This window comes from Pleurodeles waltl, chromosome 1_2, assembly GCF_031143425.1.
Source record: "Pleurodeles waltl isolate 20211129_DDA chromosome 1_2, aPleWal1.hap1.20221129, whole genome shotgun sequence".
Taxonomy (NCBI): domain Eukaryota; kingdom Metazoa; phylum Chordata; class Amphibia; order Caudata; family Salamandridae; genus Pleurodeles; species Pleurodeles waltl.
The window spans coordinates 165138366-165157104 of NC_090437.1; the positions used below are offsets into that span (position 1 = coordinate 165138366).

At 41.8% G+C, this 18739-nt stretch overlaps 1 protein-coding gene across 1 annotated transcript in view; it reads right to left on the reverse strand.

The window, feature by feature from the left end:
* The window catches only part of LOC138298499 (zinc finger protein 777-like), a 185101-nt gene that overhangs the window by 55722 nt on the left and 110640 nt on the right, over positions 1-18739 (reverse strand). The window contains exon 6 of the mRNA XM_069236880.1: positions 12403-12516. Coding sequence (XP_069092981.1) covers positions 12403-12516 — 114 coding nt within the window. The remainder of the gene's footprint in view (positions 1-12402; positions 12517-18739) is intronic.

Below are 18739 nucleotides of genomic sequence, written 5' to 3' on the forward strand. Positions count from 1 at the left end.
TAGATGGAAATCTCTACTCGGAAATGTTGAAGAGCAAAAAAGAGTAGCGTTATGTATAAATGTAGGAGCAGATCTACACACGAGTAAATATACTCGTACATTTACCATTGTGAATCAGGCCTTACATTATTTTAATAGAAAATGTTACGAACATTTTCAACACTTCTGTAAAGCACAATTTCTACTTCTGTTTCTTGCATGATTATTTGCCTCAGTCTTACCTTACACTGTTACAAAAGGGAAATTTTATTAAAATACTGTATGTAATGCACTGATTGCACTGTGGGATGTCTTGCTTGTTAGATGCTGCACAATAAGAGATCAAAAGTAGTGGCAATGCATTATCGTGTATTCTGTGGTATGGTAATGCCATTTGTTTAGCATTGGTTCTATAGGTATGGTCTCAAAGCACACTGAGCAGTCTCTTAACTTACCAAATGGTTCTGAGTTTACCATAGCACAATGCAGTCTGATTCAGATTGATGATCTGTACAGATGAGTTCCACCACTGCTTTAAATTACCACCACTTCCCTCACATTACTTTGATGTGTGTATTACTTCCACTTTTAGGGTAACTATATAACTATTTTCAAAGTAAACACACATGTACATTAATTATGGGTAGGGTTGCCTGTTGCATTTCATAAAGGTCTTGTTTTTTATGAACACAGAGAATGATAATGCTTTGCAGACCTCAAACTGGGAGGAAATACCCACCAAAATAGTTCCTTCTTTTCATCTGCAACTAATGCTACTCAGAAAATGGAGGGCTCGTATTTCATATTACATTACAGAATCAACAAACTAAAGTGTGCTCATACGGAAAAAACTAAGACAAACCTTACACTCACATGCATCAAAAAAGAGGAAATACAAAATTAGACAAGCCAAAAGGGACCTAAAACAGAAAATACACACTACTAAAACAAGTGGAAAAGAAAATTATTGAATTGAGCTACAGATGCAATTAAAGGGAATATATATGGACAATCTGGTCCTTAAAGGTACAGGAAGAGGTTGTCTCAAGAAAAAGGGGATTATCTTATCAATTGCAAGTAATGTGATTGTTTTATCACCAACTTATATGAAGCTGTAGTGTAGCCATTTTTAATATAGCCTTTGCGCGTTTGCTTAGAGCATTAGGCCTCTGTGCACTTTGTTCTAGATGCATTTTATTTAGCTTCGCACTGTTATTTTTCAATAACCAGTTTCAAGGTCTTGTTTTATTTTCTTCTATCACACTGTTTAGCTTACTTCAGCACCGGAGTTCTCAAACAATACATTCTTGCTCACTCTGTGCTTCAGTCAAGGATACAGTCTGGTACATTGCCGATAGACGTGGTCGAAGTTTAGTCTTTAGGGTTTGTAGAAAGTACACATTCTTACGTAGGGACGTTTCTTAGAACACCGGCGTGTTAATTATAAAAACACTTCCTAGTCCTGGTACACGTAAGAGGGAGATTCCGACCAGGGAACCACAACTAGACGCTGACTGCCCTGTTGCAGATGCTGATCCAGATCACAGGCCTTTGCTCAGGTATGAGGGTTGATGTCCTCCCGGGGGAACCCAAAAGGCAGGCTTAGAGCTTAACATGCTGTGCTTGAAATAGAACTTAGAAGAGAGAACGTAACCTAGTAGCACTATGATAGCGTTATTCTTATGTTTCACTCTCCTCGTTACTATTTCAATCCTACTGTGTTGTATGGTTCGGGTTATTGCAGCTCACGCTTTGTTATCTAAAATGCAGTTGTTTTATTAAACCAATCTTTAAAACTCAAACTGCCTTTGTCATTCATATATGAGACCGCACTTTGTATGAGAGAACTGGTTGGGATCTGAGTGACCACGACTTCCCTGAGAAGCATTAAGATGTCATGCGCTCGGCTGCCCAATCATCTCTTCCCTATGGGAGAGATGAGGCACTGCTAGTTAGCCGGAGCAAAACCGGACTGAGGGTGACAGGGGTCCTTCGCCGTGGGTTAGACTTAGTCCCCCACACCGTGAATGACCCAGCTACCCAAAAATCCAGTAGTCTCATTAGGACAATGAGAGCCTACGCGACAAAGCCACTGACATTTCACAAATTGAGTTCCAGGAGTGTGATAGTACAAAGATCTATAATATAACTGCTAGAGACATTTCAACACTAATAACAGCTAGCAAATCCTCTTGTGTATCTGGCCCCAACGACATTCCTATCGCCTTAATGAAAAAGAATACCAACAACTGGAGTAAGATTCTTATCCACCTTTTCAAAAATATAATTCAAGCATGAGCTGCTACTCATGAAAATGATCTATTATTCAGCCTCAATACAAGCGTGGATCCAAAAAGCTACAGTTTTATTGTTTATTGAATGATGAAGGTAAACATTTTGTAAATATTTGCTGAATTTTTTGTTAGCCTGGGTGTCTAGGAAAGGAATATTAAATTTAATCAGACAGATTTTTGTGGACACTGCTGAACACGGGGTAACATCATTGCATGAACTTGCATAGTCAGTAAATCTCTACAATATAAAGATAATAAGTTATTTGCAAGTTTTATCAACTACTTGATAGCCTTCGATAGAGTGGATAAAAATAAACTCTGGTGGAAATTATATGCTTGGAGAATCGATGGGTATGGAATTCCCTGCAGGTAGGTGGGTACAAGTTAAACTTCGTGATGGAAGAGGTTTAACCTCCAAAATTAAAATTAATAACGGAGTTAGGCAGGGTTGCATACTAGCTTCACTTCTTTTGTCTTTATTTATTGCAGATCTTTTCAAAGTCTTAAAAAGACAGAGATGCACCTAAACCTGTCCATCCATGTTCCTGTATCTCATTTAGCAATCACAGACCATTTGGTAATCTTAACAACTCAAAATGGTATCCAACATCATCTGTCATATCTGGACAAATATAATAGGCATGAGAAATTAAAAAAACAATTTTTATAAACCTAAAATCCTGTGCTTCTGGAACTTTGCATTTAATTATATCTGGAGATTAGAAAATAAAAGGCTTAATGTTGTAGATAGCTATCCATATCTAGGAGTGGAGATTCACAAGCAGCTCAATTAGTGTAAACATATAACCCGTTTAACTGACAAAAGTTACCCCATTGCAGGTGCCATCAAATGCTTTTCTAAGAAATATGGTGTCAAAGCTGTTAGTCCAACCCGTGCAGCTATCTACACTACACTGTCTCCATTAATGAGCTATGGAGCGGCTAGGATAAAGAACCAATTTGTTGCTAAATTGGATGTTTTGTTTATACTTGATTTAAGCTCCTCAACTTCACCTTTAAGTGTAAGGTTAGAGCTAAATGCTCCAATGATGATGGCAAGGGCCGCCATAAACGTTTTTAACTATTTCTGTTACTGTCTCACATCCACTTAGAACACATTGAAACCCTTAATTAAGAAGGAAATTATGACTAGTCTAGAAAACAAGCATTCACTCTCATTAACCTTTTTAACCTTGTTGGAGTGCACCAGGATTACCAAGATTTGGATATCTCATTAAGATGTCTAAAATAGAACACAAGCATCCAAGACAACATACTGTAAAACTGAATCGACTTAAGTTTGATACAGATCAAAACCTTGAAGCAGAAAAAAAACAATGTTTTCTTATCTGCTTAGACAATTAATTCTGACATCCATTTTCACATAAACCAACAAGATGTTTTTTAGATTTCAATTTCTTTATGTTCCTCTGCTGCACTTAGAAGGATCTTGGCACAACAGCAGTGAAAAGGAAACACTATGTCACTTATGTCATCTACATAATGAAAAAATTGAGCATCTATGCCTCTGTCCCAAACTACTTGAAGATCCACAAAAATATCTCACACCTTTCTTCAGGCTAATGGAATTAGGACAATCCAAGAGTCTATTTTTTATAGAACAGACAGAAACAAACTAGAGGATGCACTTTGGAATTTATGCTTATTACATATGTTTATTAAAATCTCCAAAGTAAACAAAATAACAACAATTTATTTGAACACTGCAACAAAAGACTTCAAAAGACTCTGTGATTAGTTCCAGTGCATACACGGTTTTTTATTCTAATTAATGACAATAATTTTTAAGTGTCAATATAACCGTTGTTGTGGCAATTTTACTTTTGTATTGTATGTTATTATTGTATAAAATGTAATACAATGAATACTATTCATTCATTACTCAAATTAAGTATTTCATGATATTATTATTGTTACATATTTAGGATTTGATTTGGTTAATATTAAGATTAGTTTTAGGCTTAAGGTAAGTGTTGCCTATTTTGTATTCATGTAATTATGTTAATTTAATTAACATAATCATGATGAACAATTTAATATTGATTAGGGTTATGGTAACAGTTGCGTATTTTATATTAATTTAATTACTATTCAATTTGTGCAATTTATTACAATAGGAGTTCTCCATTTTATTTGTTTTATTTTTAGATAAATATAATTAAGCCTTTAACATATATCATAGCTAAGGTTACCTATAATATTTTATTTTCATTTTACTAACTCTAATATTAATGCAAAGTAGTTTAAAGTAATTGAATTCACTAACATTATGGTTTGGGTTCCATATGTTATTTTCTATCAATTTAATTATTAATGTGAGTATTTAGAATGTAATACAGCTTTAGTTGCTGTTGTTAAATACAAGTAAAACTCATGTCCCTATTGTATTCAATTTAACACTTAAACAGTATTGCATGTGCAATATTTGTCTTATTTAGGGCCTTATTATGAGTTTGGCGGTCACAACCGCCGCAGTCCTGGTGGTCTAACCACCAGATTACAACCCTGGCAGTCGGACCGCCAGGGGATCGCCGCCACCGCCAGGATTAAGGATCCCGATGGGGAGTGGTGGTCGGAGTCATGGTCAGCCACTGTGGCGCTGAGTTCAGCACCACCATACTGATAACAAGTCCAGTTTCCGCCATCCTTTTCATGAAAAGGCTGGCAGAAAGGCAGTGATCGGGGCCACTGCACTGCACACAACCATGTTGTGGGCAGTGCAGAGGCCCCCCTACCCAGCACCCTCGGACAGGGCACATTCCGAGGGTGCTGGGGGCACCATCTGTGCGACGGTGTAGGAAGCTGGCCTGGTGTGTGGTGGGTACCCAAGTTACTTACACCTTATTCCAGGTATCCCCTCTTAGGGCAGTGTAGCTGTGGATAAGCAGCCAAGACTTAGCTAGGAGACATGCAAAGCTCATGCAATAGCACTGTTGTCACACAGCACTTACACACATGAAAAAAAAACACTTGATTGTACAAACATAAAGTACTTTACTTTTGGAACACAATATCATAAAATACTAGAAGGGCAACCCTCCTATAGGAGGAAAGTAATACATTGAATATATACACTAGTAAACAGTAATAGGCACAGAAACGTTTAGAACACAATGCAAATAGCAATAACCCTAGGGGGAGCCCAAACCATATACTAAAAAAATGGAATGGGAACACAGGACCCCCACCTAGGTAAGTGGAATGTGTAGAGATGAGCTGGGAGTACTAGAAAATCACAAAGGTAAGTAACACAGTACCCCCCAGCAACCAGGAAAGCAGGAGTAAGTCACAGGAATTTCCCTAAACCAACCCAAAAGGAGGAAAAAGACAAAAAGAAGACACCCAGACAAGACTGCAAGAAACCAGCTGTGGATCCCTGGAGAAGAAGGCCTATGGAGAGAGGGTACCAAGTCCAAAAGTTACAATGGAGTCTAAGAGGAGTAGGAGCTACTACCCACCCAGCTGTACTTGCAGGAGATGGTCGACGGTGATGAAGAACCGGTCAACACTGCAACCCTGAAGCCGGAGAAAAGTTCTTGATGGATGCAGATGATGTCCTACACTGGAGTGAAGATTGCAGACTGGTGTCGTGCGGGATAGTGGAAACGTGGTACTGCTGGGGACCAGCAAGGCCCGGGAGGACTCCACCCAGGAGGGGGACTCATAGGGGACCCTCAGTGTCGCAGAGAGTCCACAGGAGCGGAGGCAGCACCCACAGGAGTTCCTCAGGATGGGGACACAGAAGTCATAGAAGGAGCCCACACAGCACTACAGGAAGGGATCCCACGCCACAGGAGAACCACACAGAGGGCTGTGCGTTGCAGGATGGAGTGCTGGAGACTGGAGCTACTCGTCAACTGAAGATCCCTTGGAGGAGATACAAACAAGTCATGGCAGCTGCAAGAGATACGGTGCACGGGGGTACTGTACTGCGTGGGAAGGCAAGGGCTTACCTTCACCAAAGTTGGACAGCTAGCAGAGAGGGCCAAGAGGACTACTCCGGACCACCACCCATAATGCAGGATCCACTCAGCTCAAGAGGAGAGGAGATCCATGCAGCTGGTCGACATTTCCGCAGGTGCCTGCGGATGCAGCTGAGTGACTCCTTCATTCCAAGGGTGTTTCCTTCTTCTTCTTCTTGTGCAGGCTGAAGAGTTGCTGTCTTCTGAGGATGCACAGCCGGGGAATGTTGCAAAGCTGGCAGGAGTCGGGGAAGCAAAGTTGCAGGAGAGTCTTCTTCATTGATTGCAGCGTTGTTGGTTACTGGAGGGTACAAACGAAGTTCCAGTGGCCAGAAGTTGAAGTGGAGGTTGCAGAGGAATCCTGCTGGAGTTTTACAAGCTGAATCTGAGGACCCACCCAAGAGAGAGACCCTAAATAGCCCTGAAAGAGAGACTGGTCACCTAGCCAGGTAAGCACCTATCAGGTGGGGCCTCTGATGTCCCCTGCCTCTTCTGGCCATTCAGATGCTCCTAGAGTTCCCTGCCAACCTTGGAAACAAGATGGCAGAACCCAGGGACCCTCTGGAAGAGCTCTGAGCACCGCCCCTGGGGTGGTGATGGACCGGGGAGTGGCCACTCCCCTTTCCATTTCCCAGTTTCGCACCAGAGCAGGGACTGGGGTCCCTGAACCGGTGTGGACTGGTTTATGCACAGAGGGCACCAAATGTACCCTTCAAAACATACCAGTGGCTGGGGGAGGCTACCTCTCCTAAGCCAGTCACACCTATTTCCAAAGGGAGAGGGTGTTACCTCCCTCTCCCAAAGTAAATCCTTTGTTCTGCCTTCCTGGGTTTGATCAAGCAGCAGGAGGACAGAAACCTGTCTGAGGGGTTGCAGCAGCTTGGGCTGCCTGGAAAACCCTGCAAGTCTGGTGGTAGCAATGCTGGGGGTCCTCTAAGGAGCACCCAGAGTGCATGGAATAATACTTCCAATACTTGCAACAGTACTGGGGTATGATTCCGACATGTTTGATACCAAACATGCCTAGGTTCGGAGTTACCATTATGTAGCTGGACATTGGTAGTGACCTATTTCCAGAACACGCATAAAATGGCGTCCCTGAAATCACAAAGACCAGGAAAATGGAGCTGGAGTTTATGGGGGCACCTCCGCTACTGCAGGGGTGCCCTCACACACAGGTACTTGCACTCCGCCATCTGGGCTAGGAGGACCTGCTATAGGGGTCACTTACAGTGAGCTGGTGCAGTGACCGGGTATTGAAAGGGTGCATGCACCCTTTCACACAGGCTGCAATGGCAGGCCTGCAGAACACTTTTTATGGGCTCCTTATGGCTGGCATAATACATGCTGCAGCCCATAGGGATCCCCTGGTACCCCAATGCCCTGGATACCTAGGTACCTAGATACCATATACTAGGGACTTACATCGGGGCACCAGTATGCTAAATGTGGGGTGAAAAAGGTTCCAGCAACCAAGTTTACAAGGAGAGAGCTTAATCACTGGAGTCCTGGTTAGCAGGACCCCAGTGAACACAGTAAAACACAATGACAAATAGGCAAAAAGTGGGGGTAACCATGCTAGAAAGAGGCTTCTTTCCTACAGACGGCATTCCCTGAGGAGCCGAGGCCAATGCCGCTGCACTGTTTCCACCGGGCTGACTGGCTGAAACCTCCTAATATGGAGGTTTCCACCGGTCAGCTCGGTGGAAACACTGTAATAGGGCCGGGAAGGGACCTCCAGCTTCACAGCTGTCTCCTCTCTACAGGTCTGGCGGGCTGACGGTCGACCCGCCAAACTCGTAATGAGGCCCTTAGTGTTGGTATTAGGTGTAGTGTAGAAATGATGGCATTGAACTAAACATGACTTTTGTTTCAGAGGCTAAAGATTGATTAATGAAGTGATGGTAAGTCTAAGTGTTGCAATTGGCATAATGGTAATTGTACCATCAGGGGAAGGAGGCTGAAGAAAATGTAGGAAAAGTGGAAAGGAAAAGGGCTTTGGGGGGAGGGGGAAGTCTAAGTAAGACTTGCATCATGGAGAAATTAGGCATGGACACACATTAGACTCAGAGTTCTGCTAAAGACTCACATTGTTTCTAGAAAAAGTTTATGCCCACTAATCTGTTGTAACAATTTCTTAAGTCATATTGCCATCATGTTGGCTAAATGCTCCTTTTTTAATGGCTGACTATAGGATAGCCTGGCTCTTCTTCTGTGCTCTTAAGGTGAAATATTTTAAGCTGTCCTCACTATTGAATGGCAAAAAGCCTGTATTAGATTAAACATCAGAGAAGAAAATATATGTACACTGGACAGTTTTGCTGAAAGTAATCTATACAATTTTACATAAACAATACATATGCAATAAAGGGTTGCATTATTGGAACCAGAAGAAATCAGAAACTTATAGGAAAAACCATAATGATAGATGAAAAATAGTACATCTTAGAGCCTTTCATTTCTAATTTAGTTGTGGCCTTTTTGTCTCTGCAGTCAAGGAGGGCATCCAAAACAGTTTTAAAAGCAAACCAAAACAGGAGAACAAAGTCTAGTTTAAAATCTCAACAAGTATTTAAAATCTAACATATAATGAATCCCAAATGTAGGGGCTTTTATAAGTTTTCAAGAGCCAATCTGGCTTGTTTATGTTTCAAAACAGGTGGGCTAAATGCTGGCTGGAAACATCTTTTAATTGTTTTCTGCCAGGTACAAGTTACTGCTTACCTATAATCTATTTAAAATGGCAACATGTCTTCCTAACTAAGTTCTCAGCATTGAGGTACCACTTCAAATGTAGGTACCACGAGGAACTGCTGCTGGCATGCTCGTCCCCAATCCATGCTGTATGTATGTGCTACATCGGCAGGCTTCCAAGAATGATGAATTTCTGTGACAACATTGTAGGCGAGTTTTTACATGTTACAAATAACGCATAATTTAAAAATGTATCAGTGAGCATTACTAAGTTACAGTCTGCTTGTACTGACTGCTATTCATATTTGCAGAATAATAGTGCATGTTTATTTCAAGTGAGTGAGCCTTTCTCTCTCTCTCTCTCTCTGCTTGTGTGATTTTCCTTTTCAGGAAAATCACTGAAGATGAAGCCTCAACAGTGGTGTCTGTGCAAGCATAAAATGTATTATTTGTGTTCTCTTGAGGTAACAATGCTCAGGGAGTTACTTTATTTCGTAACTTTCCAAGGTTGCCTGTCAATGTCCAGTGTGTGTCATTCCTTAGCTGAACAAGCCATTGTATTGCTGTGTTACATAAACTGTCAGTTTGTTTCTTTAATTATTAATGCACAATCAAAATCAATGAAATGTGTTAGGAAATAGAATGTCTTGTTTACCAGAACACTGTGTTTGCAACATTACTAGTCCAACCCTGTTATACTACATGAAATGTTTGCGGCTTCTGTACCCTGAAGCATTATAAAAGCAGCTTTATTTTAGTGATGAGCCCATTCTTTCTGGGTTTTCTTCGAAAACTAACTCTATATTAGTCTGCCTATTTGATTTATACTTAGAATCTGCTTTACAACCAAGTGTCAAAATCTGTCAGTCTGTTTACTGATTTGATTTGTATTTAGTCTTTCCTTAGGCTTCCTTTGGAAGTTGACCTTTTGTTAGTCCTTTTGCAGTTATGCTCTGAATATTTTGTTTATGCTGATTAACTAATTGTTTTTTTCCATCTTCATGTAATGATCATATTTTTTAATAAGCTCAAGAGGTTTTAACCTGGAATCTTGTCTTGCGTAGGTTTGTGTATTTGCAGCCTTGGATTAAGTCTTACCAAGACACACTAAGGCCCTAATTATGAGTTGGGAGGGTGGAAAAGGCCACCCGCCAAACTCCAGCGGTCAGGTTACCTATGCGGTAGCCCTCCTGCAGCCCCTATTTTGAGTTTCCTGCTGGGTCAACAGGCGGAAACAATGTTTCCGCCCACTGACCCAGCGGGAAATGCACAACAACACTGAGGCCAGCTCATAATAGAGCCAGCGGCAATCCTGTTGTACATCGGGTGCACAAGCACCTGTCGCGCAAATCTTTGCAGACAGTGATCTGCGGGACGGGTCTGGCCAGGGGGGCCCCCGCACTACCATGCCAAGTGCATGGGCCCCCCGTCTCCACCAGCCTTTCCAAGGTGGCGAAACTGCCATGTAAACACCGGCACAGAGAGAGGTCGTAATCCCCAGGGCAGCACTGCTTGCAGCGCTGCTCTGGCAGATTGGGACCAACAGCATTGTCAGGCGGCCGAAAAGTGGGGGCGCCGGTGGTCCGACCATGGCGGTAACGACACAGTCGTAATGTTGCGGTCAGACTGCCGCTTTGGCGGCCGTCCAAACTTGAGGCTGGTGGTCTTTATGAGGGCCTAAATCTTACAAAGACTCAGACAGTTCTACCCTTGAACGCTAACCCTTTTAATTAGTTAATTAGAGCTTCAAAACCATCAAGGATAGGTCAGATGATTTTGTTTTGGAGAGAAAGAGAGAGAAGAGTTGAATGGGTGAGTGGGACAGAAAAAGTTAAGACAAGGGAGAGGAAGGGAGAGAGAAGAGTGGGCATGGGATAGGAGATAAGAGGGATACTGAGGACAAACTGAGGGAACTGGACAGCAAGAATGAGCGAGCGGAGTGAGGAGAGATGGAACAAAGGGGATAGAAAAGTGGTGAAGATGATAGTGGAGTTTTTTTTTAGCAGGAAATCATGAAAAAAGGCAAGAAGAGAGTGACTGCCACAGCGAGAAAAAGAGAAGAAAGTGAGTGGTGGTGAGAAAAGGAGAATAAAAGAGCAGAACAGAGAGAGAGAGGGGAAAGGGAAAAAAGAAGGGAAATGCAAGAAATGCAGAGGTCGAGAAAGCAGGAAACAGAAGGGGAAGAAGAGTACTGAGGGACAGAAAGTGAGAAACAAGGGAAGAGAGAAGCCGAAAGATGCTCAATGGGTAAACAAGAATAGAAAGGATGGTTTAAGGGGGTTTGAGCAGAAGAAGAAGCAAGGACGGTCAGAGGTAAAAAGAACACAAATGAAAGAGCACTATTGGCGGCTTTCATGGGAAATTCTGCCTTTATCCTGATGCCTATACATCCGATACGCCTACTGTACCTCTTTTTTCCTCCCCCTTTTGCTGCTGGCCCCCTACTTTGGATTTAGCAGGTTGTTGTATGGGTTATTTAGAATAATTGTTTTGCTTTAGAATTATACTGTTCTATGGTTGTCAATGAACTAGAAATATTTCATGCTATATCAGCGCGCAAATTGTTCGCTTTCATAGCAATCTGAGGACAGATCTGCTATGTGTGGCTATTTAAGTGGAGTCTAGTGAGCATTCACTTTTTCGTTTTGGTTTAAGGACGTTTCTTTTGTGACTTTTTAGTTCTGCCTTGGTTACTGTTATTGTAACCAACAGTATTTGCATTTATTGAGTGGTCTTGTGGAATTTTACTTCCTTAATTCTTCATTACACCAATCCTCAACGTGGCTGGTTGTGAGATATTCAATTAACTAAGTCTGTTTCTACAAACTCCAGGGAAACCAAGTCTCAAACAGCAGCAATGTCATAATGCCTTTGAAAATTATTTTCTAACTATTGATGGCAACGAATTTTCACTCTAAAAGGTGGTTCTTTTCTTTAGAATACTGGGTGATGCCAGGCAATAAATCTTCAACAACCTAACTATTATTGAGCCTTTAAGGGGACAATGTGTGTGGGAGATGCTTATAAGGAAGCTGTTTTAAGATTAGAAAAATGTTTCACTTGTAAACTTTGGCTCTGGGTGGATCATAGCCTTGCAACTACCACCTGTAGCTGTGGGGACGGCAAAGAGTTAGCCCCTGCCTAATGGCTAAGAGACCACCCTTGATCTGGACTGGAACCTTGTTGGGCCCAGCTCGATGGTGGCCACCATCTCACTTAGTGAGCTCATGTCTGAAAACTTGGCCAAAGAGGGATTTCATATTTTGCCATAGGGAATATTCAAAAACACCCAAATAGCCATTTTGGGTGCTTCATGTATTCAATGCTGGAATAACACAACAGACTCACTACTATATTTTCTAGCCTAATGTACAGAAGACACCATTACCACCATACGCAGTACATTTGCCATCCAGAAACTAGACTAGAAACCAAGAGTATTTGTAACTTACCTAAACAAGGATGAATGTTGCTGTCTATTTCTGTTGACCCATAATCATCCATGAATTTTGGCTCCAACTCTTGTACCATCCTTAGGTTGTTGTTGGAATTGAGAGTTTGGTATCCTAGCAGACAAATTAAGTACATATATTCAAATAATAGTTCTTGCTTTCAGGAACTGGAAAATCAGACCTATTTGAAAAGCTTGTTGTAAGAAGCAGCAGATTAAAAAGTAAAATAAACAGTAGGACCTCCATGGCAAAGTTATTTGCATATGTTAAATCTGATTAACAGATTCAGAACACAATAATGGATGGACTAGGAGCGGGTCTAGGTCCAGCATACAAGCTTCCTAAATGTACATGTATACTAGTAGAGTATGCAGTTCCTAAAAGAATCAGAAAAGGAAAGAGATCAGGCATTGGTATGGGTCGGAGCACGCGGGGGGAGTGCAGGCTCTGATTGCTCAGAAACAAGATCCCTCACACACCCAGATGGGTGTCAAGCTTCATCATTGGGCAGCTCCTTGGTTGGCCGGCGCTGTAATGCCCAATAGGCAACTCGAGGGGGCTCTTTGCCAGAGGTCTTTTAAAATAAGACGGCATGATGAAGTGTAAGTGGAGGTGCTGTGTGTGAAGATTGGTGTAATTGTGGTATAAACAAATAACTAAGAGAGAGCCTGAAAGTTTTAATATGTGAGACCTGTTGTTATAAATAAAAACAAAGGGTGGCTATGTTGGAGACAACCATCTGGTACAGTTCACAGGAAGGTGAAAATGTCAGTCAACATGTTTCATGCCATTAAAGTCCCTGCAGATCTGTGCACTTCGTCAGGACCATGTATCTAATCTACCACTGATTGGGATGTAAGGGTGGTAATTAGCAACAATACCCAATTTCACAAATTCACCCTCAAAGTGCAGGATATACCCTATTGTATCTAAAATCCAATTTGAGTAAGTAAATGGTCCCTTTGATAATGGCAGAGACCGCCCTCGCTAAGGAGTGAAAGGCATCCGGCACACTAGGAAAGCTGCAACCTACTACTCCCTGCCGCCCTAGAGGTATGATTAACAGGCATCAATGCCTGGAATTATAAGTACAAGGCATTCAAGAACCCTTACCTTGCATTTGTAAAACCTTCCACTCACACATAATAGCCAAATAAGGTGTAATACTTTGCCTAAGCAAATTCTACATAAATGGTGGAGACTGGGCATTCCATGCTACAGCCCACAAACTTGAGGCTTAGGAGTCTTCTTTTTTATACAAAAATACGTACTGATTGTAGAAAGAAGCTAAAATCAAGCACCAACTATTCAGTCCGGTTATGAAACCTCATGAATAAGTCATAATAGGAAAAAAATTAACAGCAATAATTACTTGGTCAGGCATATCAGTGCCTTTATTGCATCCACCTAGATCTGCTTCAAGTATGTTATGTACTTCATGCCATGTTCTTGGTATGAGGGATAGTGCTCAGCTGCCTATTTTCCTTCAGAGCCTTAACTCCGTTGACACCATACCTTAGCAAGCTTCTTTAGGCAGCCCCTGCTATTGTACAACTCTCTCAGCCACCATGCCCCAATCCATGTTTTCACAATAAATCTTAAAGTCCATTGTTGCTTGTGAACCACTAGTCTGGCAGTCTCCCTTAGCCCCTATCAACTTAATGTCTTGCAGTATATTGACATATTTTGGAGGGGTGGGCTCATCCCAATTCACCAATAATGCGACTTGGTTTTTAGGATGGCAGTAATCCCCGTTTCCTTCATTAGGCAGGGCCCCAGCATTGTACCTGAAGGTTGCTGTTGAGGACATTCCAATAATGTGTTCAAAAAGGCTATTTCTGTGCCCCATCTTCACAAACACTTTCTTGTTCTCATTCTATCAAATAGATCAGTTGTGTGCGTTTAATATATACAGTACAGTATTTTCAGTTGCTCCAAGTATTGCCACTTCACGTTGGAGCCTATGTGCCTCCTCCCAGCCTGCTCATCCATGCACTTATATATTTTTCTAATCTATTTCTTAGCTTCCCCAATTGACTGCGGATTTTGTTAAATAAGCTCTTCTATTGTTGAATGTTGACTATAATGGTATATTTTCCTATTGAACAAGAGCCTCACATATGCTTATTGGGTTGTGTTAAAATGTTCCACCGATTGTAAGAAAACTCAATGCTCTAGCATTGTAATTTGCCAAAAGACAAGTAGAGGAACACTGAGGAAGGGGTTGTGTCCATACTAGTGAACTAAGGCTCAAACATCTCATATATGGCTACAGCAGCTTGCAGAGCAACTACCGCTCCTTTGTCCTAGGGACTTCTGGGATCCCCCAAGAGGCTATTTGATTTTGCAAGCTGACTATTCATTGGCCCTGGTCAGTAGAAGTCACACACGACATGACCAGTAGCCCCAATACATTGCAGGTTTTACAAACATGTCAATATACTGTTTTGATGATTCTGTAAGTACTACAGCTGCAACGCCTCCACATTGACCTCACTCAAATCGCCTGAGGAACTTGGCGACCAATTGAATATGCATGTATGTTTCATTGGGCTGTACTCTGCCCTTGTAAAGTTAGTACTTTTAAAAAAAAAACAATAAAAGGTAGTCTGGTAATTTTGCACTGGCCAGAAGTGTTGCAGATAGAAGTGTTCCAGTGGAGAAGTATTCTAGAGGTCTCCCTGTTTATCTTAACATGGCATGGCTCAACTCTAGGTACTTATAGCACGGGGAGTCATGTAAACAGAACTCACCTCCCAAGGAATCAAACACTGTCATCCCTTCTGAGCCTTAAACGTCTCCTACTTTAGTTAATACTATTCTCTACGATTTCTTAATGTCAGGCTGTGCTCCAGGTTTATTGAGCAATGCACTACTGAAGATTTTGATTTCTGCTCGGTGCTATGCTGTCACTCTCAACTGGCTTTCGTTTTCTGGGGCCAATTATAACAAGCATTGGGAAAGCCAATAGGTCTCATCTATGCGAGAGCTGTTGGCTTTGTAAATAGGTTTTAGCCATACTGTACAGCAATGTGGCTGCTGTTCAGAATAGCTTTAAGTCAGTGGTGTAGAGGAGAGTGGTGAAGATTGGACTGGCGCACAATGTGTGGCATAGATGAGAGTAGTATAGAGGAGAGTGGAGTGACATAGAGTAGTCCAATTTTGAGTGTATTTTAAACAAGGAGCCAAACTTCAAACCAAAGCATCCATGGAATGAATGGCTGGAAGGCAAAGTAAATAAGCATGGGGAAGCATGCATCAGGAAGGTGTAAAGGTATTTTTAGTGTCCCATTTATATATTATAACAGCTTAATCCAACTAATGTAAAAGGTAAGGCAAGAGTAAGCCAAAAGATACAGGCATAGATAAACAATGTCCAAAAATGTGTTTGAAAACAGAACAAATGGAGGAAGCAGTAGGAAAACTGGAAACAGACGAAGTGTCCTGAAACGCCACTCTCTACCAGAGCATGATCAGTGGGTGGACATTAATCATTTGAATCAATCTACGCTTGGTCCATGCTCTGCAGAAAGGAAGTGATGCCTGGCAGACGCTGGCCAATACCCCAAAGTGCTTTTAATGTACCAAGCGATTGAAGATCTTGTTAGTTTGGAGTAAACAATACAAAGACCTTGATGTTATAACAAGATGTGTTGTTTTCAATGCAACCTAACCAAATATATATCGACCTCAGACGGTTGAGGGACTGAGATGGCCCCAAAAGCAATGTCGAGAATCATTGCGTGTTGGAAAGAAATCTTTTTTCCGTGTGTAACGTTTAAAAGTGGGTAAATAAAGCTAAAGGAAGGGAGTGTAACATCTTTGTGAATTGGAGCATTTAAGAGGAAGCATCACAAAAGTAATTTGAATAGTGTGGATGGAGTTCCAATAATTGGTAAATAGATCTAAAAGAAATTTACCATAAATCAAATGTTTTTTATTTTAAAAAGAACCGAAAAAAGAACTGTAAATAATCATGAAAATGTGTGTTTTAACTGTAATTGTATTTATATAGCGCTTATTACCCCTGACGAGGCGCTGAAGCGCATTTCGGCGAGTAGCATGAGATCAGGGATGCTTTTAGCATAGGTGCTGGGGGAGCAGTTGCGGCCTATGAGTATGAAAGGCCCTCTGTCTCCCTTTATTTTTCAAGTAAAGCAGAAAATTTAGACACACCCCTTTCTTGGTTCCACAAGTAGCAATTGCAGGCTTGCAAGGGCAATGACTAAGGGTGTAGCTAAATGTATATATTGAAACAGTCGTAGCTGTCATTTGTGCAGCATAAGCAGTTCCATCGAGACACGAGTATGAGGGGCACACTGGTTCTGTTCATGTTACCACCACAGCAGTGGTTGTGAAGACGGCGTTTCCTTCCTTACACAGAGAGCAATGACACGCATGCTAAGGCAATGATTTCAGGAGTAAAATGTGTGAAATGCAGAGTAAGTAAGTTGCGGGGACTGGAGGTAGAAGATGAAAAGATGGACAGGAGCGCGAAGGTGGAGAGAATGAGGTGGTGCCGGTAAAGCCCCCCCTCTGCTGTTGGGTTTGTTTGCAGAGGGAGCTGGTGGGGAGGAGGGACTGCACACCCACCCACAGTGTAAGACGAACAGGCAAATACTAAAAAAAAAGTCCCCTACAGAAGAGATAAACAGGACATAGCGTAATTATACAGTAGTTGGTACTGCTCCCAAAGAGAAAAAGGCAGGACAAAGAGGCAGAACTGACCACTAGCAAGCAAGGATTTTTAAAGGACACTGCAACCAACAAATGGAATTGCTTTGAACTCACAGTATAAGTATACTTATAAGTATACAACACGTCAAACGCTTACGCTCAACCTAAAAAGAGCGCTTTGGATGCACCCAACAATTGACAATCTTGTTAGTGCGGATTAAAACGATGCAGAGACCCTAATGTTCTATTAAAACGTGTAGTGTTTTCAGGGCATGCTAATCTAATATATCAACCTCAGAAGGCTGAGGGACTGAGATGGTGACAAGAGCAATGTACACAAAGATTGGCTATAGCAAAGTACTGTGTTTTTTTTGTCTAAAAGTTTAAATGTAATTTTATTATTTTAGGTTAAAAGGAAGAGGATGAGGGTGTCAGATTTTTGCGGATTCTAGACTTTGAAAGATGGCTCGCTATAATACACTGTTTGGATCATTGTTACTATCAATCAGAAACAAAGCATGAATTGAATGTGTTTGTTCTTAAAAGTTGCAAAACAACTGGATTTTTTGTATTTAATGCAGGCAGGGTGGTGTGAGAAAATAGGGCTGATTACAGAGGCCCCTAACTTTTTGCCCCCATTTTTCATTTTTTGCTGGTGTTTTCCTGACTCTGATGGTGCCCTGGGTGCTGCTGACCAGTCCCAGGGCCTGTGCTTTGTGTAAAATGAGTATGCAAATTAGGCTAATTATAATTGGCTATGTCAACCTACCTATAAGAAGGGACCCCAGCATAGGTAGTGCACCAATAAGGGCACTGCTGAGGTGTCTAGGTTCAGTTTAAAGGCAAGTACTTCCAAAGTCTTAAACTACCTTATTTGTACATATAATTCACCCCTAAGGTGTGCCCTGGTGAGATAAAACAGCCAAATTCCTTTCCCCCTCATTGTAGTGAATGGCTTCCATAGGCTAGAATTGGGAGACTTTATTTTAATTTATAAAGTCCCCTTAAGTGTCAGATATTTAAAGTTTGGTATCAAATTAATTGTTGTAATAAATCCCACAACTTACAATTGTTGGATTTAATATAACTTGTTCCGGTAAAGAGTTTTAAACTCTACCTAAAACGTTGTCAACTTCAGCCCTCTAGTGCTCAGCTCTGATTGGCCAGCCTCTGGCAGCCTGGCTAGGCTGCCTCGATGAGGTGTGAAGTAGCCTGGGCTGAACATAAAGGAATGTGTCTGTGGGAGGAGAACTCCCCTCAGCAGATGGAGAAGCAAGAAGGGGGAGGGCTGCCAAACTGGTCTTCAAAGGCAGGAAAGGACATTTGGAGTAGCCCAGCACCTCCCTCACATCCTGCAACCACAGACAATTAGGTGCCTCCCTGATTAGATTGGGAGAGGGCAGGAGAGGGGTGTGTTTAAGATTTTTAGCCAAACTAGTGGGTGAGCTCAGCCAGACGTAACCTCCAAAAGTCACTTACAGCCATGATGGATTTTTGAGGAATGTTGCTCCCTGGGATTTATTTTTGCCACACTTCCCAGGAAGTGGTCATAACAGGAAGAAGGACCTTGCACCTGACTGGAGAACCAGGACCCCCTGTTTTTCACCCAGGAGCAAGGATACAACTGGCAGACCTGCACCCACACCTCGGATCCCTACCA